Source organism: Mercurialis annua, linkage group LG1-X (assembly GCF_937616625.2).
Source record: "Mercurialis annua linkage group LG1-X, ddMerAnnu1.2, whole genome shotgun sequence".
In the NCBI taxonomy this organism is placed as follows: Eukaryota; Viridiplantae; Streptophyta; class Magnoliopsida; order Malpighiales; family Euphorbiaceae; genus Mercurialis; species Mercurialis annua.
In genome coordinates, this window is record NC_065570.1 from 48,003,492 (window position 1) to 48,029,076 (window position 25,585).

General features: G+C 38.0%; 4 protein-coding genes across 4 annotated transcripts; all 4 read left to right on the forward strand.

Annotated features, from left to right (window-relative positions):
- Positions 1-12,209: 12,209 nt before the first annotated feature.
- Positions 12,210-15,035, forward strand: LOC126665393 (phytochrome-interacting ankyrin-repeat protein 2-like). The gene is made up of 3 exons (XM_050358179.2): positions 12,210-12,997; positions 14,301-14,472; positions 14,586-15,035. The coding sequence occupies exons 1-3, from the start codon at positions 12,851-12,853 to the stop codon at positions 14,777-14,779; spliced, it is 513 nt and encodes a 170-aa protein (XP_050214136.1). The 5' UTR covers positions 12,210-12,850; the 3' UTR covers positions 14,780-15,035.
- A 5,298-nt stretch (positions 15,036-20,333) lies between these two features.
- LOC126672131 (uncharacterized) lies at positions 20,334-21,645 on the forward strand. The gene is made up of 2 exons (XM_050366075.2): positions 20,334-20,635; positions 20,727-21,645. Exons 1-2 carry the CDS (start codon positions 20,338-20,340, stop codon positions 21,227-21,229), a joined length of 801 nt encoding a protein of 266 aa, XP_050222032.2. The 5' UTR covers positions 20,334-20,337; the 3' UTR covers positions 21,230-21,645.
- LOC126678332 (serine/threonine-protein phosphatase 7 long form homolog) lies at positions 21,250-23,916 on the forward strand. Its single transcript, XM_056104662.1, has 7 exons — positions 21,250-21,625; positions 21,800-21,915; positions 22,001-22,731; positions 22,803-22,890; positions 22,968-23,363; positions 23,449-23,835; positions 23,899-23,916. The coding sequence occupies exons 1-7, from the start codon at positions 21,250-21,252 to the stop codon at positions 23,914-23,916; spliced, it is 2,112 nt and encodes a 703-aa protein (XP_055960637.1).
- Positions 23,917-23,969: 53 nt separating this feature from the next.
- LOC130015754 (uncharacterized) lies at positions 23,970-24,976 on the forward strand. The gene is made up of 3 exons (XM_056106514.1): positions 23,970-24,014; positions 24,095-24,187; positions 24,264-24,976. Exons 2-3 carry the CDS (start codon positions 24,110-24,112, stop codon positions 24,867-24,869), a joined length of 684 nt encoding a protein of 227 aa, XP_055962489.1. The 5' UTR covers positions 23,970-24,014; positions 24,095-24,109; the 3' UTR covers positions 24,870-24,976.
- The last annotated feature ends 609 nt before the right edge of the window (positions 24,977-25,585 follow it).

Here is a 25,585-nt window from a genome sequence, read left to right on the forward strand (position 1 = left end):
ATATTATTTCCGGGTCAACCCCCTCTATCTCGCCTGGGGTGTTAACGAATTTGACTTCGTTTATGATTAGCATATCGGTTATCTCCTGTTTTATTGGTTTAGGTAGTTCTGCGCCTATTTGGACCGATTTTGGTGTTATTCCTGTCAGCTTAACCCTTTCCAACTTTCCATGAGGTTCGAGCTTGCCTTCATCCGAGTCTGGTACCTCAATTGTTTCAATGGCTAGGGTTTCTGATACTTCTCTCATTGATACCAGGTAGCATTGTTTGGCTATGTCTTGCCTTCCTCTGACTGTCACCACTCTGTCTTCGGTTGGTATTTTCATACACAAGTATTTGATGCATGTGACAGCCCCGGTATTGTATAACATTGGTCTGCCGAGTATGACATTGTAAGCAAGTGGCATGTCAACAACCATAAACAGTGTTTTAAACTTCTTTGTGGTACCGACCAGGCCTCCTTCTGGTGATCCATTTTCTTTTCCCAGCTCTACTGTTAATTCCGCTACTCCTTCCGCTTGTATCGGTGCTCCCCCTAGACCGACTAGAAGGGTTCTGACCGGTTTGAGGTTTAGTATTGAGCACCCTATGCCGAGGTATGCCTGCTTTGTGATGAGGTTAAGGGAACTTCCTTCATCAACCAACTGCCTCATTACCCAAAAAATTTCGATCAATCCCGAGATTACCAAGGGGTCTTGGTGTGGCAAATATATTCCTTCGCCATCGGCTGAGCCGAAGCTGACTTCGGGTAGTGGGCTGGCTACCGATATATTCATCACCATTTTTTGCCATTTGCGCCTTCCTCGCTTGTATTCTGGGTCGGCCATCCCGCCCGCTATGGTGTTAATTACCCCCAATATATTTTGTCTTTTCAGTGGTGGTGCCTCTTCTCTTTTCCCACTATGCTCTCCTCGGTAGCTTCCTCCCGAGTTACAATTTTTGCTTTATGCGACAAAATCTTTTAGGCGACCGACTTGCACCAATCGGTCAATTTCTTTCTTCAGACTTCCACACTCACCGGTGACATGGCCGTGGCCATCATGGAATTGGCAGTATTTTTTCCTATCTCCTTCGTACTGAAGCTTTGGTGGGTATCTTACTGGCTCGTTATTGTTCTTTATCCACATTAGGATGTGCGATCTCGGTGTGTTAAGTAGAATGAAAGCTTGATCTTCTACTTTTACTGGTCGGTGTGGTTCTGTTCGCAGTGGGACGGATTTTTGTTGGTTTCTTGGCCTGAACCTATCTTGTCTAGCCGAAGATGGATGATTGAAAGTGGCCCTTGGTGCTTGGAACTGTGTTGTTGTTTGCGTGGCTTTTCGTCGTTGCTCTTCATCCAAATTTATGTAATTCCAGGCTTGGTCCATGAGCTGGGAGTAAGTTTGCACCGGATTCGTTATTAGGTTATCTCTAAATGCCATCATCGTCGTGTTGTCCTTCATTGCGTCTATCACGGTATCGTCATTTAAGTTTCCTACTTCGACAGCTTCGGCATTGAATCGGCCGATATAGCTCTGCAAACTTTCTCCTGGCTTCTGGTAGCAGAGTTTTAGGTCACTGGACTTCTTTTTTCGCTGTATGCTTGGTGCGAAATGAGTTCGGAAAGCTCTTGCCAGCTCGTCAAAGCTTCGAATAGAGCCTTCTTTTAGGCTTTGATACCAGATAGCAGCCGATCCTTTCAGGGTTGTTGGAAAGAGCTTGCAGACGGCGGCCTCGGATAAGCTTTGTACAATCATAACCACTTGGAAATAGCTCAAGTGTGTGATCGGATCCCCTGTTCCATTATAGTCGTCCAACTGCGGTGTTTTGTAGTTTAAAGGGAAGGGTTCATCTCGTATCTCGGCCGACAGTGGGTTTCCGATGTTCAGGAAGCTTGTGTTTCTCGGCTCTTTCCTCCTACACTTTTCCATCTCGGTTCTGACCCTTTCGGTAATTTCTTGCTCCAGATTCTTTTTCTTTGGTGAATCAGCACCCGAGCTGTGCACACTTTCTTCGATCTCAACCCGTTTTGGTGTCTTTTTCTGTCCCTCTGGAGTTTTATGTCCGGCTTGTGCTGCCTCTGGGTTTTGTTCACGCGGATTCTTCTCGTGGTTTACTTCCTCGGGTGTTGTTTGGCCTTGGTAGAATTCCTGTGGGTGAGGTGGTGCGGTCGGTATGTATGGTGGGGTGGTAATGTTACCCTAAGATGCGGTTGCAGCTGTTGGCCGAGCATGGGCTTGTTGTACTTGTTGAAGGAAAGTCAGCTGCCGAGCATGAAACTCGATGTATTCTTGGATTTGTGCTGGTGTAGGGTTTTGAATTTCTGTCGTGGTGGTCGGTCTGGGAGTGGGGGTGGCGCTCGGAGTGAATGTGAGGTTGATGGGGGTTACGGCCGGTCTCAAAGAAAATTTTTGAGTGGTTTGCTGCACAGGGGTGAAGTATGATGTTGCGGGAATGTTTCCCGATAATGGCATTCCCCATGGGTAATGAGTGGTGACTCCTGATATAGGGCCTGGGTGAATACCTCCTCCAGATGTTGAGACCGGGCAGAACGAGCTTTCACCCGTGGCTCTTCGTGGCGGCGCGTTGAGCCCCTCTCCTGTTCTATTGCTGTGCGTATTATTATCTCCGATGGCGGGATCATCTCCCGCTACTCTGCTCATCCTATTACCTTCCGATAGAATAGAAAGGGGGAAACTTTCTTACTTTCGATTTCCCACAGACGGCGCCAAATGATAACTTGTGACTTCGTGGCGACACTCCAATCCGGCGGACACTTCAAGATCGTACCTATAAGGCGTAACACAACCGTGAGAAGGATGCCGGAAGGGGATTCCGGCAAACCACTCTGACGGTCTAATCAGTAAATATTTAGTGAGAGAAAGAATAAGAAGTGAAAGTGAGTTAAGAGTTGAGAGAAAAAGAGAATTAACCTTCTTACCTACTTTTTCTTAGCCTTTTATACTATGTATGTTGTTCCTCTTTGTCTGGGCCGACAGATCTGATTTCATTCTCTTTGTCTGTGCAGATGTTGTCTGGAATGTCAGGGTACGTTCTGACAGGTTTGTCGCTGTATTCGGTGACAGGTGAACTCGGGTGAAGCCGAGATGGTATTTCCGTGTATGCTGCTCGGTGTGACCGAGATGGTTCCCGAGATTATGGTATTTCCGTGTATTCTATTCAGTGTGACCGAGATGGTTTCCGAGATTATGGTATTTCCTTATATTCTGTTCGGTGTGACCGAGATGGTCTCAGAGATTATGATGTGATATGTCTTGCTCGGTTTAGGACGAGATGGTGTTTGTCTATGTCTTGTTCGGTTGGTTGGTTGTTTTACGGTGTGCCTTACCCGGTTTATGTCATATTTAGAGATTGTTCATCTGTGTTATTATCAGGTCGTGACATGCATGTCCAAATTTAGAAATACGATCACAAGCTAGACAAACGACAAAATCCAAGGCAATGGCGTTACACCTGCTAAAGTTGCATCAAGAAAAACTATGCTTAAATACTTGATCAATGCAAAATATAGGGGGGGGGGGTTTCATGATGGAATACCACAAAACTCATTAATCCCACATCGCCTAAAAGAAGACCACGCGAAAAGGCCTATAAAAGGGTAACAATTCCATTCCTTTAGTTTTTCGGATACCATATATACCCTAAATTAATACTACACTAACTTAAGCATCAGAGTAAATTTAGGGTCCACAGTTCAACTGTTACCACTTCTCTCATTTGTCTTATGCAGGAGATCTGATAAGATCACAATCCCCTAAACAGATCTGACTGGACCGTACTCCACCGCATCTTCGGATCCATCATTCATAAAGACCGCTTTAGTATTGGAAAATCGTAATGAAAATGCACTTCAAATATGTGGTGTTATCATTAGAAAAATAATTAATTAAAAATAAAAGAAATTCAATTAAAAAACGGATCGGAGTAGTTATGGAGTAATTATGATAATTTTGTCCAAAATAAATAAGGAGAGAAACACAATAAAATAAATTAGAAATAGAAATATAAATAAATGGTCAATTGTTAGCAGACCATCACCATACCATCAATAAACCGTCATTGGACCACCGGCGGAACACCGACTTCCACTTTATTTGCTTTAAAACTTAATACAAAAAGTAAAAGGGTTTTATTATTACTATATATTCCACCTTTTGTGTTTTTAAAAATTTAAGCACAATCTAAAAAATGTGACACCCTATAAACCAACTTTTCATCTTATGACATATATAGCCTAATTGTATTAGACAACATTATTTTGGTCATTCACAAGGCAAATGTTTTACGAAAAATAATGCATAAAATGCAAACATGGGCTATAAAATAAAAAATTTGAAAAGATTGGGATATGAGGTGAGATATTTTTTAAATTATGCTTAAATAAAAAAAAAGTAAAAAATGAAAATATTTAGTAACAATAACATGAATTTTACCAATATAATAAAAGATAACAATAAAAAAATTGATGTATTTAAGTTGGAGAAAAAGATCTCTCTCTTCTTTCCCCCTTAACTCATTAAACTTCTTTCTCCAAATTCTATCCGCATACCCCATGGCGGGAGGTGATTTTTGGCCATTCTTAGCTAAAATCACCTCCACCTCCAATCTTTTACAATTTCCAGTAAATAAATGAATATTTTAGTTTAGATTGTTATTTTTTTATTTTTCTTCTAATTTTTAGTTTTATCTCCTCTTCATGGATTTTACGTACCTTTTATGGATTTTATTTAGCGTTAAATGCAAATTAATACATGAACTTTATCCTAATTTACAATTACAACACGAATTTTAGAACTTGACAATTACCACACCAACTTTTATTTTTTTTTTGGAAAATTGGTACACCAAACAATCATACAACAACACGTGGCTGTATATTACAATGTCCATGTTAGTGTTTTTCTAGTGCGATGTACTGATTTGCCAAAGAATGAAATTTGGTGTGGTAATTTTTAAGTTTTAAAGTTCGTGTTGCATTTGCAAATCAGGATAAAGTTCGTGTATTAATTTTTAATTAACCCTTTTATCTATCCTGCATGGGTGGTAACTTATATTTTCTTCTAATGGGGAGCTTCAACGTCTTTTGCGGCATCTTCAGCGTTTTTCTCGGCATCCCCGGTTTATTCCAGCGGGTTACATGCTTACAAATTATTTTAGTCAATAGAATTGTTATAGATCTGCTGATATTTTATTGTAATTATCTAAGTTTGTAGTTTTTATATTCATTTGATTCAATTTACTACTCCCTCTGTCCCACAATAATAGGCAAAATGTCTATTTTGGGCCTCCCATAATATAAGCAAAGTTATTGTATTAATTTGAATAATATTAATATTACCCTTCATTAACTTCAACCACTTTTGTTATACTATATAAATCATCATTAATTATCACCTTATACAATATAAAAATTAATAACAAATTTATCTTTTCAAAATATAATTACAATTCCAACACAATAATTATCTTTCCCATAATGTAAATTAATAATATTTAAAATATTTAAGTAATTAAAATTAAAGTTATTATTGGAAATTAATAAAATATAAATATTTTAACTATCATTTCTTAATTCATGTGCAAACTCTATTTTGCCTATTTTTATGGGACGGAAAAAGTATTAGATTTAGATAACTTTGAGTTTGTTAGGGTGCTTTTAGTAGCTAAAAAACCATCATAAGATTTGTTGTGATTCTTTTTTGCTACAAAAAGAAGGCAAAGCATAAAATAAACTAAGAATAACATTGCTATTATAACTGGTACCATGTAGATCATGCACAATCCAATGAATGAGACTTGCTGGAAGGCTGTCATGAACTATGAAACCTACATGATGAGCATCACTAATAGCTACAAGATGATCGACTGCATAATTCGCTTCACGGTAAATATGAAAGACCTTAATCTACCGATCTCTAACAAGAAAGCTCGAGTGGCAGCTACTATATTAGAGTATTGCATAACTGAACTATTGTTACTTGGCTTTTCCACCACCAATTTATTGTCAACTTGAAGTATAACCTGTCGGAAACCAAGATTTCAGCCCATTTGCAAACCATAATAAACAGCACAAAATTATGCTCCGAGTACCGAATCCTCCTTCATTGTCATGGAGAAACTACTCAACCAATTTCCATATTCATTTTGAAAAATACCGTATCCTTTAGCAATACTAGATTCCGAATTGAAAGCTCCATCCATATTTAGCTTACCCCAACATGGTGCTGGTTTATTCCACCTAATCTGAACATCTGTTTTGAAAAGAGAATCACTAGCTGCCTTGCTAATATAATTAGGGGTGTGCAAAAACCGACAGAAACCTAAAAACCGAACCAAATAGAAAATATAGGTTCGGTCCGGTTCTAAGGATTTTCGATTCGGTTTCTATTTCTTAAAACTAAAAAAACCGAACCGACCAAAATTATTATAGATATTACATATTTCATTTATATTTCAGAATTTCATATTAGCTCAGTGGTATAGGGCGTTCCATTTCCTCCTTAGGTCATAGTTTCGAATCCTAATAACCTCTTTTTTATGTCTTTTGCTTTTTAATTTTAAAAAGATACTCTTTAATATATTTTTTAAATGACAAGAGCATGCCCAATGATCGAATCTGCGACCTTCAAAGCCTCTATCACGCGCTGCCCCACTGAAGTAAAGTGCAAATTTGTTATATTTTAACAAACATAACATATATTCGGTTACCGACCGAACCAAACCGAAATATTTCCTTTATTTCGGTTTGTTTTGGTTCGGTTTGGTTTTTGGTTTTCAAAAAAACCGATCGCTTCTGAGATTTTGGTCGGTTCGAAAACCGAACCGACCGATGCACACCCCTAAATATAATCATTTCAAGCTTTTAAAATGTAATTGACTCTCAATAAGACATCATGCACAACTTGAACAACATATTGGGTATCATCCCCCCAAGTTTGCATAATTTCTCCATAACCAAATTCTCTATAGAGTAACTCCAAACAAACAACTTCATATTTCCTTGCCACTACCATACCTCACTATCTTAAAATTAAGATGAAGTCAATGTTTCATTGAAAATGAGAAAAAGGTTTGTTGTTCCTCTCTATCAACCAGCCGAATCCAAACTTGCTTCACATGCAAGCAATTTCTCAACACATGAAGATAGTCCTCAATAGGCGATTCACATCTCTTGTAATAGTTATCGCTAGATATATGTCGTCTAACCCGATCAACATTTGTGAGCAATCTGTCATGAAACGCAGTCTATAAGAAGTGACGAATTCTTTCCGGCCCTTTCCACTTCCAAACTATATTCCAGTCTTGAACATCTCTACTCTGATCAGTGTTAATAATAGATTCATAAGCTGCCTTAATGGGAAATAACCTAGATGGGGGAAGACCCCAATAAATGAAATCAGCTCCATGATTTTTGTTTAGTGGGATAACTTTTGCAATTATAGTTAACCACGAGTTTAGGATCAGATTTTGAAACTTAGACCACCACCAATTACTGTTATTATCGACTTACCAATCAAACATTCTATTAAGATCGTCATCATTAATTGATTGGATAACCACCATTCTCAATAAAATGCTATCCCCAAGCCATATGCCATTTCATAATTTAATTGTTTTATCATCGCAAAGAGCCCAACGAACTCCTTCTCGGGCTTTATCCCAAATGTCAGCCACTGCACGCCACAAATGTGAAGCCCCTCAAGTTCAATTCAGACCATCAACACAACTCTCATTGAACTTATACTTGGCTCGAATGATTTGAACCCAAAAAGAATTATAGTTCACCATAATATTCCAACCAACCTTCATTAAAAAAGCTTGTTTCATCAACTTCATACTTCTATAACACAGGCCGCCATACTTTTAGGACGTCTGGCATCATTCTAGAGTCTCAACTGATCTTTCAACAATCATCTGAGTATTTCCATATGAGTTTTCTAAAGCTACTCTCAACAGAATCACAAATACCTTTTGGCATCTCTATTGTTTGCATCGAGTACAAAAAAATGGATTGAATTACAGATTTAGACAAAGTAGCTCTTCTTGCTAAAGATAAAGTTTTAGCATTTCAACCAGCTAAACAAACCTTAATCCTCTCCAAAGTACCGTGAAAATAACTTTTGGTAACTCTACCATGGATCAAAGGCATCCTGAGATATTTACCAAGATTTAGAGTTTTAGCTAAACCCAACCTATCGGCTAAAGAATTTCCAATGCACCTAGAAATATTAAAAGAAAAGAAAACTTTAGTTTTCTCTTTATTAACTCTTTGGCCAGAAAAGTCACAAAATGATTTTAGGACATTATTGATAACATCCACTTGAGCCATGTAGCTTCACCAAACAACATAAGATCATCTGCGAAGAAAAGATGCGTAAGAGCTGGACAACCTTTACCCATTTTAAGAGGTTTCTAATTCTTTTTATTGCATTTCAAATTAATGAGATGGGTAAGTCTCTCAATGCATAAAATAAAAAAAATAAGGAGAAATTGGGTCCCCTTGTCTAATACAACAAACCATATCAAAGGGTTGCAAAGGACTGACATTCTATAAAATTTGCAAGGAAGGAGACGTTACACATTGCATTATCACATTAGAAAGAGCATTCAGAATACCACAATCCACTAAAGTATCTTGGATAAATGTCTAGGAAAGCTTATCATAGGCTTTCTCAAGTTTGATCTTAATAGCCATAAACCCCTTCTGACCTTATTCTTTCTCTAGGAAAGCTTATCATATGCTTTCTCAAGTTTGATCTTTATAGCCATGAACCCTTCTGACCTTTTTTCTTTCTCATTGAGTGGATCGCCTCTTGAGCTAGAATAATATTGTCATTTATGTGCATACCACCATTGAAACTAGTTTGAGCCGGACCAATTAATCAACAAAGGAATCACATGTTTGAGCTTATTAGCGATCACCTTAGTTTTAAGTTTGTATGAGACATTGTAAAGACATATGGGTCTATATATCTTGATAGAATTTGGATTCTCACATATCAGAATAAGCGTAATCAATGTTCATTTTATCTTTCTAGGAAGATTGTTTCCTTCGAATACCTTTCACAAAGGAACATAATTTATGCCCGACAATATCCAATGAAATTGGTAAAACATAGCATGGATACTATCAATCCCTAGAGCCTTGAGGGATTTCATATCCCAAAGAGCATTTTTAATATCCTCCATAGTAATAGGAGCTGACAGAAATTGAAGCAAAGCTGAATCGAAGTTAGGGAACATACCAGATAAAGGAAAAGGCAAAACCTTATTCTCGTCATCTGAAAAATGCTGAGAGTAATACTCCATCACCAACCTCTTAAAAGCTTCTTGATCATCATTATAATTGTCATTCTCATCTCGAAGAACAAGGATTTTATTCTTCCTTCGCCTTTGAGCATCTGATCTGTGAAACAAGCCATCAATAACCCAATCACCCCTTGCTTTTTGAAACCAAAGAAGATCCTCCTAGTAAAGAATGTTGTCAAGTTCAAGAAGTAGATCCTGTTCAAGAACCTCAAGGCCCTTAGAATGATAATTTTCTCTACAACGTTGAACCCCTCCTATTCTGGCAAGTAATTTATTCTTCTTCTTAAAAAAAAATTCGAGTACATTAAAATTCCACTCCTTAGCTTCATTGGTGAATCTATTAACCGACGTTAGAAAAGAATCGGACCGACCCCAATTGTGTTTCACAAGCTCGTTGAAACTAGAATCTCCCATCCACGCTACTAAAAATATGAATGGGATTATGAATACCTTCATTACAATTATCAATCTTAAGAAGGATATGGGTTAAGATCAGATTTAATTCTAGGCAAATGAAGAACAAATCGATTAGCAAACTTGTTATCCCACAAATCATTACAAACAAAACGATATGGCCTTTTAAGAATAAAACCCCTTCACCAAGTAAACGGAGTACCATAAAAATCCAGGTCTAGCATATGATTATTGTCGAACCAGCCATGAAATAAAGGACAAGTTCATGTCTTGTTCCTAGCTCCTCCTTTTTTTTTCAATGATCAAGAGCATCACTAAAATCACCCCCAATTAACCAAGGATTATGAATCGAAGCAGGCGCTTTAGACAAATCCTCCCAAAAAGCCCGGCGTAAATTGGCATTTGGATTGCCATAAACTATAGTTAAGAGGTAACAGTCCTTCCTATCATCAACACTTAGATGAACAAAGTTCTTAATATTCTCTAGAACTCCCATTTGAATTCCCTCTCGCCACAACACCCAAATACCACTAGAGAAACCATTAGCTTCAAATCTATGAGAGTATTCAAAGCCGTTTTTTAACATAAAAACTTGCCTTATTCCCACTTATTCTTGGCTCAAGAATACCGACAATGTCAAAATGATACTGGTTGCAGTAATTTTTAAACACTTAGTTGAAATATTTAGATCCTTCACCTTGCACATTCCTAACCAAAATATTTTTGTTTACTAACATTAAACAAAAAAGAAGTGAAAAGGACCACAAAATGATTAAACAAGGTCAATAAGAACCTTATCCAAGCTCACCATCTCCAAATCATCATCCCCTTGTAAAGAAATATGCTCCAACATCATCTCCTAATCAAACATATTCATGTATGTATTCTGCAAGTTAACATCATTCTGACTGTGAACAGGATCAATATCCTTTCCTGCACTTATGTCAGGTGGAGCAGGATCTGGTGTGGAGATGTCCATATATGCTTCCCCTTTATCTAAAGAAATTGGGTTTGCATGATTAGGACTAGAATCGATTATAGTTGAATGATCATAGCTAATTGCTACTACAGAATGCTTTTTGGGGTTAAGGGATGCATTAACTTTAGAAACGATAAATCTCTTCTTTTCATTTTGGGCTATTTCTGTGGGCCTATTTATACTTTAATTATTGCGTGCTGGATTAGTAATTTTAACCAGGGCATTTCCGTCATTCCTTGCATGAGGTGCACGACTTCTCCTAGAATTGCTAGGCAAATTATTGACTTTAGCTTCCCCAATGGGAACTTCCACCAAATCAGGCCCCTTATCACATTTAATTGATTCTTCCTTAACTTCATTTACGAGAATTTGGAAACGAGATCCTCCCAAATCTTTGCTCTTAATAAAATGAGACATTTGTTGCATCTTTCCTTTATCAGTTCAGTAATTTGGCTTTCCTCTTCCACCAACGATCATCCAAGGACCAAAACTAGGGTTTTTATGTTGCTTTTGTTTTACCGGTGTTGGCTGATCAACTTCAAATTGTATCTCATCCCTTAGAACATCAGGTTGAGGATCTCTAATAATTAGTTCCGGACAATGATCCTTAATATGACCGAACTTCCCACAAGAGAAACAAATTCTTGGTAGATATTCATACTCCACATTTTGAATCTTTTCATCAAGAGAAAAATGAGAAACAAGAGGTTTATTCAAATCTAATTCCATCGCAATCCGAGCAAATTTTCCTCTCTCAACTGCCTCCGTACAATAATCAATCTTAATACTTTCCCCACTATCTAACCAATATAATGCATAACTTGTTTATTATAATAATGAATCGGCATTCCTGTCAACGTAATCCAGGCATGAATGAATTGAATATTATCGTTGTAACAATCGAATTGAGGACTCCACGCTTGAACCGAAAGATAATGACCAAGCATTACCCAAGGACCTCCGATCATAGCCATTCTTGAATTTAATAAGAAAGTAGTCATTTTGCAAATCGATAGTATCCAAACTTCTAGTAAGCCTATCGATCTGCCGAAAAGTTTCACCACCACTGTGGTACGCCAAGACTTAGAAAATTCTTCCTTACTCTTATAGAGAAATCTATGAAAGCCAACATACCCCTGTCGTTATAGTCACATTATTCTCATTAACCTCCAATTCATCCATATTGCCAGCCAAAACATCTTCTCTTTCTTTAGCATATTGAATCACTTTGTCTCCGAAAGACATTCCTTCTGGGGGATTTGCAGCAGATAACTCATTCCGAAATTTAGCTTTTCTGATTGATCGATTATCAGTTGAAGGCGAGCCTTTTTCTCGAGAGTTTTAGAGACACTAGTTTCAAAAACATTGTGTTTTTTAAGCTAGAGAAGATTGTATTTTAACCAAATATTTTTTGTAATTTTTAATTCAAATACCGTGACTAGAACTGAGATTCTTATAGTCGGTTTATTTTATGTAATCAAATTTTATCATTTGACAAAATAAAGAATAAGAATCCCAAATTGAGTATAAACGTAGCCCATTAATATAGCTGATAACAACACATTCCTGTCTCTGCTCGTAAAAAAAATAAAAAATCGCCGCCTCTGTGTGGAATTTTCTCAATCTTTAAAATTAGGGTTTGTTCGTTGTTTTTTCAATTTTTAGTTATGTATCCTTTAAATTGTCTCCGTATTAGAGTAGGATTCATCTAATTATTACAAGTTCCGTGAAATTAAATTTTTTATAGCACTCAAATTAGGGTTTTAATTTGTTTCTGAATCGGAGAAAAGCGAGCAATGATTATTACTTCTTCGTATTCCTTCATCGTTTCGATCCTAATTTTTCAGAATCTTCGTGTATTTGGTCCCGGCTTGAATCCTTTTGCTCCATATTGCGTTGCAAATCACTCTTCTTCTCGCTAATTTTTTTTTTTCTAAATTTGTTGACTGACTTTGAACATGTAAATCTGTCGAATTCTTGTCGCCTTCGGTTTATTGTTATTGTTTTTCTTCTTCTTAATATTTTCTAGGGTTTTGCATTCTCAATCTTCTCTAGGGTTTTGAATTGTTGGAAAACTCTGTTCTTGGTGGTAATTGATTGATTGATAAAATTTGGAAGGAAGAGAAAAAGCAAAGAATAAAAACTAGGGATGATGCTTCAGGAACCGTCGGATTCGGTTTCTATAATATTGCGGCGTTGTTTGTCGAAACGACGGAGCTTTAGGTCAAGGTTCGATAGGGATGATAGAGGATGGACTTTGCTTCATATTGGCGCCAGAAAAGGTGATCTCAAAGAGGTAAATCTTGCTTCTTCATTCATTTTAGGGTTTTGTTTTGACCATTCACTGTATGATTGTGTAATAATTGATGTAGTTAGTTAGTTATAGCCTTTTGTGTAGAAATAATATTTTGGTCGAATTGGAATGTCACTTTTTCATGGACATTTGGCCCTAATAATATTGCAGTTCAGGTGCAAAGTTGGATTTTTGACTATACTTCCCTGATTATTTAGACCGTTGCAGCAATTGATGGTTGTACTACCCTGATTATTTATCTATTTCTGTTGCATTAAGGAAGGAACAAGGGGATTAAAGGACCTTGTCTTTACACTGAAAATTGTTATTTTTTGCAGTAGTTCTGATAAGTGCTATTTGCAGTTATTGAAGCATGTCTTTACTTGTAACTGTTGACTTTCTGGCTTACCTTACAGTAAACTAGAGGTGGTCTTATTTTATTATAGTTAGTATGGAAATGATGTAGGACACTTTACCTTTTCAGTGGGAAAATCTCAAGCTGTCGAACAATTGGTAAGATGTAGGATATAGATTTCAAGAAGTTTAGTCAAGGGACAGAAAATTGAACTTTGGATTATCCAAATGAGAAAGAAAGGAAAGCAGTAGTTGTTGATGAAGTTGAAGAACGATTTACGTGCCATTCAAAATGGAATATATACTGTCAAGAGTGGGAACAAGGAAACACTAAATTAGACCCATGGTACTAACGGATTAAATTCATATAATTCCTAGATCAATCCTAAGGAAATTATGAGGTAAACTAGATATTAAGCAATATTAACGAACAACTCAATAAATGTGGATGGTTGAAGATTTTAGCTGTATGGTTTGTTTTTAGTTGTAGGGACAGTATAGAACAGTTGGGCCAATTATCTTAGGACCATATCCAGCTGCATCTTGCCAACTAGAGTTTTTTGGTTATCACTAATCATATCACCGGATGAGAAGCTGAATGCCTTGCAAGCTTACGTAGAATGAGATAGAAGATTGCTTTCGGAATAACGTTCCTTTGGAGTTGGTATCCTTGTTAGACTAAGGATTTCAGAGAGTTCTATCAAGTGTTTTGAGGCAAATCAGATTATAGCAGACATGATAATTCTTATTTGAAGGACTTATTTGGATGGTATCTTTATGAGAAAAAGGGCAAGTTGAATTAAGAACGGATGTTGTGCTCTATCGAATTACATTTCATGATTTTATTTGTCCATTTGGATTCTCTTTTCATTTCTTTTATTCTTGTGTATTTTTCATAATTCTTCTTTTATATGGAAATCGTACTTATTTTTGGTAGTTTTTATGCTTACAGGTAAAGCGTTTACTTGATCAAGGAATGGATGTTAATGTTCCTGCATTGGGTCCGAAATCAAAAGGGATGACCCCTCTCCACCTTGCTGCTGAGGGAGGTCACATTGAGGTGATGGATGAATTGCTCGAGCGTGGTGCCGACATTGATGCGAGAACCTGGGGTGCTTGTGGCTGTAAGTACCTTTTACAAATGCTAATCTTTTTCTTCATTTTTAGTTTTCCTAACACTAGTTAGTCTTATTTTCTGTATATGAAGTTACCAACCTAAATGTTTTTTCTTGCACAGGGACACCGCTGCATAGTGCATTAAAAGATAGGAAGAAAGAAGCTGTCAAATTTCTTATCGAGAATGGGGCATTTTTGCCGGATGATATTAATGATATCAGATTCAATCCACCGCTCCACTACTGCCCAGGCCTTGAATGGGCATACGAGGAGATGAAGCGTCAACGCTGCGGAAACTTTTCAGCAGGTGAATGAATCATCCTCTACAGCTCTGATGCCTGATGTGCTCTCCTGGCCATACTGCTTTCTATAAACTATTTTATGATTTTGAAGTGTTGTATTTTGAATAATATATTCTATGGCCTTGTACGGCCTTGTGCTGTGTTGACCGATTTTTAACACCTATTATGGGCATTGAATGGGCAATGATGTGTGTTAAAGTTTATGTTTTAACTTCTGTAAACAGAATCCAACTTTATTGTAGAAGGAAATAGTAATTGAGATTATGGCATTGAGATTGTTCTCATACTTTTGAATTTTGACAACTATTTTCTAATCTTAGGCTATATTTAACCATTTACTTCAATACATAGCTAATTTTACTTCAACATGTAGCTGCTTTAGTGTTTTATTTCAATCATTTTTTTCATTTTTGATAACTCGCAAGTACCGGAGGAAGTTTGGACCTGGGGAGTCCAATGAAACCCTCTTGAAACAAAGAAAACAATTATAATAAAGACGTCGGAAGTTGATTCCGGAACACCGCTCAATCTATACTATCTATCTATCTATCTATCTATAACTATCTTATATGTGGGAGGAGGGGGGGGGGGGGGGGGACAGGCAAAATTACGCTAATAGATTGATCAAGTTTACCTCATAATTCTCAATTCGTTAATAACGAAGACGACTAGAAGATGACTTGCTGCCGGAGGACAATTAACATCGCCGCCAAACAACCCAGACCTAATGGGTCTGTTTGAACAATCTCAATGCCATAATCTCAATTCGTTAATAATTCTCAAACTTGCCATTCTATTTATTCTCATCTTTATAGTCCTTATTCTATTCAAATTGTTATGTTGCCGAACTACATTTAACTTCTATTATATTACATATATTTAATTGATCTTTTATTATTTTATCTTTTTAATTATAATTTATACCCTTAATGAAGTCTATCTATAACTATCTTATATGTGGGAAAGAGGGGGGGGGGGGGGGGGGCAGGCAAAATTACCATCGTGATAAAAAAAGGAATCGATTTTTCAAACAGACCCATTAGGTCTGGGTTGTTTGGCGGCGATGTTAGTTGTCCTCCGACAGCAAGTCATCTTCTAGTCGTCTTCCGGCAGAAGGTCATCCTCTAGCAGCAGTGGTACCTTCTCTCTATCTTCTCCGCCACAGCTGCAACACCAAGATAAATAGAGATGAATTGTTGATTGTTTTGATTTTTGCAAACAAAGATAAAAAAAATTGCTGTGAATTGTTGATTATTGGCGAATCAATGCATTTTTTTTGCTGTAAATTGTTGAATATTTTATTGTGAATTGCTGATTTTTGCTTAGGTTTGATTATGTTCTTCATTTGTGAAGAATCATGGGTCTCTCTCTATTCTTTTGTTTTTCACGGATGTGGCCTAAATTTCTTTTCCAGCGGTGGTCGGTTGGCAGAGGTGGTGGGTGATTAATATTAGGGGTGTTAGTATTTTAGGCTTAATTAGATTTAATATTGGTAAATTATGATTGATTAGAAGAGTAATTAGACTAAATTTGAAAGAAAAAAAAGTAGAAAAAGCCCCAATTTTATATTAATTAAATTTTAAATTAATTAGTGTTTTAATTTAGGTTAATTAAGGTTAATTTTTTAAAATAGGTTATTCAACTCTATTTTCTTAATTTTTTAAAATAGGTCATTCCACTCTATTTTCTAGTTAAAAGGGTGAAACCAATCCGATTTTGCCAACTTCTGGGATGATTTGATCTGGTTTTGTGAACTTGCGGTTATTTGCTATTTCGTACCAAATTCAGGGAGTGAATCGAACCTTTACTCATAAAATAAAATGAAAGGATGGACTAGAGAGTTAACTTTGACTTTACCTATTTTGGGTATTTATTGGGAATGATGATGTGTACTTGTGATTATGTGTCGCAGTTAGTTAGGATTAGTGATGATATAGCATATTCGATTATTCTTTTTTCCTTATGCGAGATACGCAGGCGTTGATTAGAGTATTTTTGTCAGAGGTTTTTATTATCGTACCATCTTCTATGTCTGGAGATTTGTGGGTATGCTCGCTATCGAGACTGATTGTCTCGCTCTAGGAACTATATCATGTGAAGAGATTTGTTTTGACTACTATCGGTGTCGTGCTTCCGAGAGAAATTGTTGACATCCTGCTCTTGGTCAAATAGGGTGTGGGCTTTTTATCTCGGGCCTCAAATATGGACTTTGGTTTCGGTCCTCTGGTATGGGCTTTAATCTTGTGCTTTTTGCAGCTATTCTAGCTATGTTGTTATCATAAGTTCCTATCCGGGTATTAATATTATGTCTAAGTTCTTTCTATTGCTATCTTTTTGGTATTAGTGGCACTCGGTATGATATGTGAGGTAAAACAATTGGACATGTGATGGCTTTGGTGGAGAGGCGCTTTCTCTTCTGGTAGTTACGTATCGTGGAAGTTATAGACATGTGGTATGATTTTTTTATTTCCCACTGAGGTACTCATATCGTGCACATTTATTGGGGTAATTTTTTGGTTTCTCGACTCCTTTTCCCCTTTTCTCTCTCCTATTTCAATTGTTCTTCTTTTCCTCCAATATTTTAGTCTTTTTTCGCACCTAACTCTCTTAGATCTTTGATTCTCCTTTCTTTCTAGTTTTTTGATTGAGTTTGTGGTTTTTTTTATTCATAAAGTCAGTAAGTTCATCTTCTAGCGTATCCTATTATTTTTGTCTTTTATTTGATAATTTGGAGGATTGAATTCTAGGTTTTTATAAATTTGTTCTTTTTCTTTTAGTTCTTTCTCAGTTTGTTGTTTTGAGTATGTATAACTAGGTTTTGGGATTGTTTGATTTTGTGTTTTCCATCTTTTTAAAATTTTGAATAATGTCGGGTGTGGATTCCCATAACCGTCCTGATCTTGTGGATGAGGATATTGATGATTCTCACAATCATTCTAACCCTAAGAATGAGGGTAGATAGGGTCAGTTTTGAGGCTACGTCCTTTACTCAGCCTAAGAAAAAGAAGAAAACCAAAGGCTATTATGTCGAGCATCGATCGACTGTCGTGAGGCTTGTCGAGATGTCCTTTTTACCGGATGATCAAGAGGCAACTAATACCAATATGCCCCAAGACTTGGGCGATTTGGGTATTAGCTTTCTCTACTAGATGAATTATTTTTTGATTTTCACGTTTCTGTAGTTTTATTCTTCGGTATGCTAAGGTTGAGGTTTTTTCCCAAATAATTGCCCCATAAAAACAATATTCCCAAATGATGTCTCCCGCTTGAATCCGCAAGTCATACTTGCGGATTCAAGCAAAAATCTCCTTAATTGCCATTAAGGAGATAATTAACTGATTCCCACATGGGAATCAGACTAAATGTATCCGCAAGTATGACTTGCGGATACATTTAGTTATATAAACCCTCTTTATTATTTTTTTAAAAACCCTTTCAATTTTTCGATTTAAATTTACAATCCTATAATTTACAAATATCGGAGCTAGGCATTAACAACGAACAACGTATCGGAGCTAGGCGTTAACGACGGACAGCGTATCGGAGCTAGGCGTTAACAACGGATAGTGTATTAGTGCTTGTGGACTACAAGAGGTTAGTAAATATTTTATTTTAATTTAAATATAAATTGTTAATATGTTAATAATTAATTTCAATTGATATTTTTAGAGTATTTATTATAACTGTGAATATTAAAATTAGAAATTAGTCAAATAAAAAAAAAATTAGTATGTTAGTTTAATGTTTAAAAAAATTAGAAAATCCTAGTTGTGAATATTATTGATTTATTATATAGTATTTATAATGTAAAATGAAGTAAGTATTATCATTATTAAATAAAATACTAGAATCAAGTATAATTTAAAAAAATGGTATGATTTAAGGAAATAGTATAATGGATAATAATAAAAATTAATTACATTTTAGTAAAATGTTAGGGATTAGTAATTTTTAGAAGAATTTTTCTATTTTATTTAACTTTTAAAAATATTAAAAAATTATAATTGTTAAAAGTAAAATTATTTTTATATTGTTAGTAAAATATTAGAAATAATTGTTATAATTATTTAGTGCTAGTAAAATGTGATTAAAAGATGCTTTGTATTTGAAATTGTTATCATAATTTATGGACAAATATTAAATATAGATAATTAATTTTTTGTAAAAGAATGTGTAGTAATGTCGACACTCAATGTATCCTTTCTGATATGTTTCGATGGGCAAATTGTAAACTCCCCCCGTGGAGTAGAATATCACGGTGGTTGTCGAGTGGAGATGCCACTCAGTGAACGAATGAATTTCGATGAATTGGTTAACATTTGTAAAAGAGCAGTTTGTAGCGGACCGAACTCTACTAACTCAGAAGTGGAGATTACACAAATTTTATTCAGACTGCCTAAATTTGTAAGGGGTGAAGTAGATTCGTACGCACTCTTTTTAGTGCAGGACAATAACCATTTATTTGGAATACTAACCGAATCTATGAGATATCCGAATCTACGAATTATGGAGTTCTACGTTGAGTACCGGATTTTGGGTGGAACTGAAATTTTGCTGGATAATTTGGAGTTAAGCGATTCGAGCGAGTCAGAGTGGCACAGTGAGTCAGTAAGGAGCAGTGACGAAGATGAAGACGAACACTTTTATGAGAGCGACGGAGATGATGCAGGAGACATCGACGCCGAGTTAGGAATGGCCAATTCGGGAGAACAAACTCATTACCAGTCGCAGCTCCCTGAACACGTTAGTCGTGTAAATGTTGACGATTTCGTAGTTGACTTGAATGAGGGTGAGACCCCGAATTTGACTTGGCAGCCTGGAATGGAGTTTCAAACGGGGATGACCTTCAAAAGTCGCGATGCTGTTCAGACCTGTGCAACCGCTTATTCAATCGCTATGGGGAAGGAGCACCAGTTTCATCGGACTACCCCCAAGACAATCGTGTTTGTTTGCCGACACAACGAAATCTGCGGATGGTGGTTGCGAGCAACCAAACTACAGGCAAATCATACATGGACCCTGACAAAATATATAGGGCCACACACGTGCGATCATTTTATGACAGGTCGCGACCATCGAAACTTTAAGTCTAGTCAAATCGTAGAATTTATCAAGGACCTGGTGTTGGAACAACGCGACATTCGCATCAAGACGCCGATGGCTGGTATTTGGGAAAGATTTTCTGTAATGCCTACCTATAAAAGAACTTGGTTAGCTAAGGAGAAGGCAATATGCAGCGCCTACGGAAACTGGAAGGACTCTTTCGCCGAAGTTTGTAGCTTCATGGCCAATGTGAAGGTCACAAATCCCGGATCATTCTGGCATGCAGAAGGTACATTTTTAAGTACAATCTGTATTTTATTTTGTCCATGCCAAGACAATTGTGTTCCGTCTCTAATTATGTTCAAATTCTATTAAACAGGCGATCCAATTTACACAAACCACTCGCAAAATCCCCGAGTGAGAATGTTTCGCAGAATGTTTTGGACCTTCTACCCGATGACAGCTGGATTTGCTTTTTTGAAACCTGTGCTATTCGTTGACGAGACTCATTTGTATGGAAAATACACAATGACCTTGTTGATCGCATCGGCGATAGATGGAAACAATCACATAATGCCACTTGCCTTTGCACTTGTCGAATCAGAGAGCGTAGCAAGCTATGAATATTTTTTGAGTCATCTCCGGGAGCATGTTATCAAGGAGAGAAAAGTGGCAATTATTTCGGATCGCGCTGGTGGAATAATAGCTGTTTTGAAGCGTCCGGAGTGGGCGGGTGTTTCTCACATGTTTTGCATAAGGCATTTAGCGAGTAATTTCAATACTCATTTCAGAGATAAGGATTTGAAAAAACTGGCAGAAAAAGCAGGTAAAATCATTGCGCTTTAATAATCTATGTTCGTATATTGCGATATTATGGAAAAATTGAATTTTTTTATTAAATTTTTTGCGATGTACAGGACGGGCTTACCAGAAAAAAAAATTCACACGGTATATGAAAATTATGAAGATCAAATCGCCTGATGGGTATAAATATTTGATGAATAAGGAAGTATTGAAGAAAAATCAGTGGGCAAGGGCGTATGACGTCAACGGACAACGTCACAATGCGATGACAACAAATTATGATGAGTCTGTTAATGCGACGCTCAAGAATATCAGAGGGCTGCCTATCACCGCAATGATTGAAGCTATTTTCCGTAAGCTTGTCGAAAAATACATTTCCCGTTGGAATTTTTATAAGTCATTGATCGACAAGGACATTGAGTACACGCCAATCTGCATCCAATTATTGCGAAAAGCAGGAGACAAGTCTCGTACTCATGTTGTCCAGCCGTATGACATGACCACAATGACGTGTGAAGTGGTGACTAAGAAGAATAATCATAATCAAGCCGGCGGAAATGTCCATACAGTAAACCTCCATAAAAAAAATGCACGTGTGGTAAGTTTCAGCAGTTGAAGGTGCCTTGCTCTCATGCTATGGCGGTGTGCTTAAAGGAGAATCTGAACCCTCATGACTACATTGGGTCGCACTATCGGAACCAAAACGCAATCCAAGCTTGGAGTCACGTTTTTCATTCATTACGTGACCGTGAGCGTTGGATAAAACCGAACAACCTCCCGTTTGTGCCAAATCCTGAATGGGCTAGAAAGAAGGGACGACAAGTAAATCAACGGTTTAGAAATGAAATGGATCAAACTTATAGAGAGGACCGTAGCCAAATTTTTGTAGTAAATGTGGAAATAGGGGCCATAATGCCAGAACTTGCACTAATAGGATTAGAGATGCCTAAAATGATAATCTGCCATGTAATGTCATTATTTTCCTTTCATGTAATGTTTTTTTTTCCTTCATGTAATTTCACGATTTTCCCTTTATGTAATGTCATTAATTTGTTGTTAATTTAATGTATTTATTTTTCTTAATGTAATGTCATTATTTTCAATAATCAGATTGTTTAAAATGAAGATCCCCTTTGTGGCATGTCTATGTAGTTAATGATATTAATTATGTCCATATTTTTTGCAGCAATGGCTGCCCCCGGTGGTCACTACCAGCCTGAGTACTTTCAGCCTGGACCTTTAAATGACGAACTTCTGACTCAAAAATACAATCACATATCGTCTTACACTTGGGATCACCCTGTAAGTAATGCTATTTTATTATTTCCATATTAATTTGGTAATGTGCTCAATGAAGCTCTGACTTTGTATACAATTTTTCTTTCAGGAGGACGTAAGTGTCCTAGGTTCGCGGACTAGTGCAGGGTTGCCCTCCTTTGGTTCGATAGATTCACGCATCCAGGAAGGAGTCCGCCGGACAGGGCTCTCTGGTTTCATCAGGATGCGACATTATCGGCTCGACATGTCCATTATCACAGCATTAGTGGAGAGGTGGAGGCCTGAGACGCATACATTCATGTTTCTAGATGGGGAGTGCACGATCACTTTGCAGGATATAGCGATCCTTACTGGACTCCCCATTGATGGGACGGCTGTGACTGGAGACAGGGTGGACGACTGGCAGGATAGGGGTGTTGCCCTGTTAGGGAGACCGTTAGAGCTCTCTTGGGTTGGGTCCAGGTGGCTGTATAGTGAGTTCGGCGATTTTACTAGTTTACCGGCCTATGCTACACCTGAACATGTTGAATGGGCGGTTAGGGCGTACCTATGGGCTGCTCTACAGACTTTGTGCTTCCCAGACCTGAACAGTGGTCATTTGGGTTTGAGAATTTTACCCCTTTTAGCAAATTTACATGATTTACGGACTATCAGCTGGGGATCTGCAGTTTTGGCCCATTTATACCACGAGATGTGCATTTCCACGCGGATGCACAAACGCCGACGTAACATAGGAGGTCCTCTGTGGATTGTACAGCTATGGGCGTTCGAGCGACTGAGGCCACTTCGACCCCAACTGCTGACCCCAAGAATAGCAGAGGATCTACCTTTGGGTGACAGGTGCGTACTTACTAGTATTTATAATGTTTTTGTAAATCAATGTATTTATTCGTCAATGTATTTTTTAATAGGTGGGGCGGGCGTAGGGATCGTTGGGCAGTCCCGAGGCACAGCATCCATGCCGTGAGATTAATTTTGGATGGCCTGCGATACGAGGATGTAAGTTTTGTAGTTATTTCAGTTTAATTTTACATAATTAACCACATTTTGACAGTGTGTTCAATTTTATTGTCCAGCTCCACTGGCAGCCATATTCTGGCGATATTCTCAGCTCGATCCCTCGAGAGTACCTCGATGGGGCACATCTCTGGCGTGCGCGAGTCCCACTCATTTACTATAACATTGTGGAATGGCACCAGCCAGACAGGGTGCTTCAGCAGTTCGGGCTAGTTCAGCCTATTCCGTTGCCCCCCTTGCAGACTGAGGAGCTTCACAACGTCCGCTACCGGGGTTCCTCGAGCTTCGCATATGAGATGGACTACTGGGTGCAACTTTGGAACAATAGAAACGTGTTTGTAGTTCAGGGCCGGCAGCTTCAGCACCCACCCCATTACCATTCCCAGTACATGGACTGGTATAGGCGTCGATGCCGGAGATGGATTACACTTCAGGGTGCAGAGGCTGGCACTAGTGTACGTATTTTGTAAATTAAAACTATTTACATTTCATTAATTTTCATCAATAATATTAGTGACGGTTTATTGTATATTGTCACAGCGCGATTTGCAGGAGAGAACCCATGTTACGGGGGAGGCCAGTTCGAGTGCCGCTCGCAGGATTAGGTTTGGTGCACGAAGTTCTCAGCTTGCTACCATGGAGGATCGCAGGGACGTCACACTTCCCCCTCCTGAGCCACCCGACCGACCATACCAGCTGCCTCCGCTCCCTCCCTGTCAGGTCGATTTAAGCTCTATTAGAGGACGGCGTCGACAGCCACGCAGAATGCCTCCACAGCCTCGTCCAGAGCATGTGTACCCTATCCCAGAGCCATTATTTTTTCACACGGAGGTGGCGGGTACCTCAGACATACCGCAGGCGGACTACTGGGAAAGACAACATTACGGGTCAACCTCCGGGGCGACACCCCAGGCATCATATCCACAGGTTTGAGACAATTTAATATACTATTTCACTTGATTAACTCGTATTTTATGCTCTTACGCTTAGTGCCACCCGATGTTATAGTTTCAGGTCCCGCCTGCGTCGATGCCGTATGTTGACTCATTTTTGGAGATACGACCTTTACGACCACTCAGGATCCACCAGGGCCATCTGAGTCACAGGTTTGAGTTACTTTATTATTATTGTAGTTAATTTATAATTTACAATTTTAGTTTACAATTTAATAAATTACGTTGTTCAGGTCCCCCCGGCGCCGATGCCGTATAGTGACTCATCTTTTAGACATACGACATTTGCCAACACTCGAGATCCTTTTGTGCCATCTGATTCACAGGTTCGACCTATTTTATTATATTTTTAATTTATAATCTTCTATTTCAGTTTATAAATCTAATCAATTCATTGTTCAGGTTCGCCAGCCGCCGATTCCGTCTTTCCATTCATATCTGGGAGAGATGGGATATACTCCACTAGGTACGCCGGCTCAGCCAGAGTCAGATCAGTCATGGCCTGCACCGCCGACGCATTCAGATGTCCCATGGCGTACGTCGACAGAGTCGAATTTCATTGAACAATTGTTCTACTATCCCGCCGCACCTACTGTAGGACAGGCGTCATCGTCACATCAGGTACCACCTTCTGGGTCGCCTCAGGCTCAAGATCCTTCGCAGATGTATTTCTCGACTACGGAGCCGTGGTGCTCTGGTGCAGATCTGTCTGCTGATCCGTTTTCCGGTGATCGGTTTCAGCATTTTACGCCTCCTAGTTTTACCCTGTATCCGGACATCACCTCGCAGGATCTGCGAGACACTACTCCAGCTCCAGTTATTGAACAGCCGCACCAGCCTACAGACGAAGACAGTGACGATTCAGAAGACAACGACGATTCTGATAACAATGACGAGGGTAACGGTGGCGACTATAACCCTGTGACTGATACCTCACGTCACCGACGCACTCAGCAGGGTTATGACATGAGTACCCGCATGCGGAAACCGGCTCGATATCGTGACTAGTTTTAGTACTTGTAAACAATTTTAAAATAATATTGTTATTTTAAATTATTACAAATGTTATAATTTGTATTTAATTTTTAATGTTTAATATTTTTATCAATTTTAAATTAGTAGGTATTTGTTAAAATAGATTAATATATAAATTAATTTTTTTTTATTAATATATTGGGATTAATGATTGGGCACTAAATGCCCAATCATTAATCCCAATCACCAATCATTGGGAGACAAAACTGTCTCCCAATGATTGGTGTCAGCCCTTAATCACTCGATTAAGGGTTAATCACCCTTAATCGAGTGATTAAGGGTTTCTGGCTTGAATCCGCAAGTCAGACTTGCGGATTCAAGCCAGAGGCACCATTTGGGAATAAGTTTTTTATGAAAGAATTATTTGGGAAAAACCCCTAAGGTTGAGCTCTTTTTATTTAGGCGCTTAATCACTTCGTCTCCTCCCGTGTCTATCAACATGACTTGGTACACCAGGTTTCTGAAGACATGATTAAAGTCGAAGTGGCTGCTACCACAATGGAGTCTGAGCAAACTGCCCAGGCTAATGTGGATTCGATGATGAATTTTGAGAGGAAAGGGTACCAGAAGAAAATTTCCGAATTGAAGACGCAACTTTCTAAATCGTTCGAGAAAAATGAAGATTTGTCTCATCGATTACCTTTTTTTGATAACGAAAAATCAGCTTTGAAGCTTCAGTTATCGACTAA

Bases quoted from the DNA above. Each gene is read 5' to 3' on its own strand.
- LOC126672131 (XM_050366075.2), top strand. From the start codon at position 20,338: ATGACCTTGTTGATCGCATCGGCGATAGATGGAAACAATCACATAATG. The intron at 20,636-20,726 runs GTAAAATCATTG...TGCGATGTACAG, and splicing joins AAAACTGGCAGAAAAAGCAG to GACGGGCTTACCAGAAAAAA.
- LOC126665393 (XM_050358179.2), top strand. From the start codon at position 12,851: ATGATGCTTCAGGAACCGTCGGATTCGGTTTCTATAATATTGCGGCGT. The intron at 12,998-14,300 runs GTAAATCTTGCT...TTATGCTTACAG, and splicing joins GAAAAGGTGATCTCAAAGAG to GTAAAGCGTTTACTTGATCA. The intron at 14,473-14,585 runs GTAAGTACCTTT...TTTCTTGCACAG, and splicing joins AACCTGGGGTGCTTGTGGCT to GGACACCGCTGCATAGTGCA.
- LOC130015754 (XM_056106514.1), top strand. From the start codon at position 24,110: ATGCCGTATAGTGACTCATCTTTTAGACATACGACATTTGCCAACACT. The intron at 24,188-24,263 runs GTTCGACCTATT...TTCATTGTTCAG, and splicing joins TTGTGCCATCTGATTCACAG to GTTCGCCAGCCGCCGATTCC.
- LOC126678332 (XM_056104662.1), top strand. From the start codon at position 21,250: ATGGCGGTGTGCTTAAAGGAGAATCTGAACCCTCATGACTACATTGGG. The intron at 22,732-22,802 runs GTGCGTACTTAC...ATTTTTTAATAG, and splicing joins GATCTACCTTTGGGTGACAG to GTGGGGCGGGCGTAGGGATC. The intron at 23,364-23,448 runs GTACGTATTTTG...ATATTGTCACAG, and splicing joins GTGCAGAGGCTGGCACTAGT to CGCGATTTGCAGGAGAGAAC.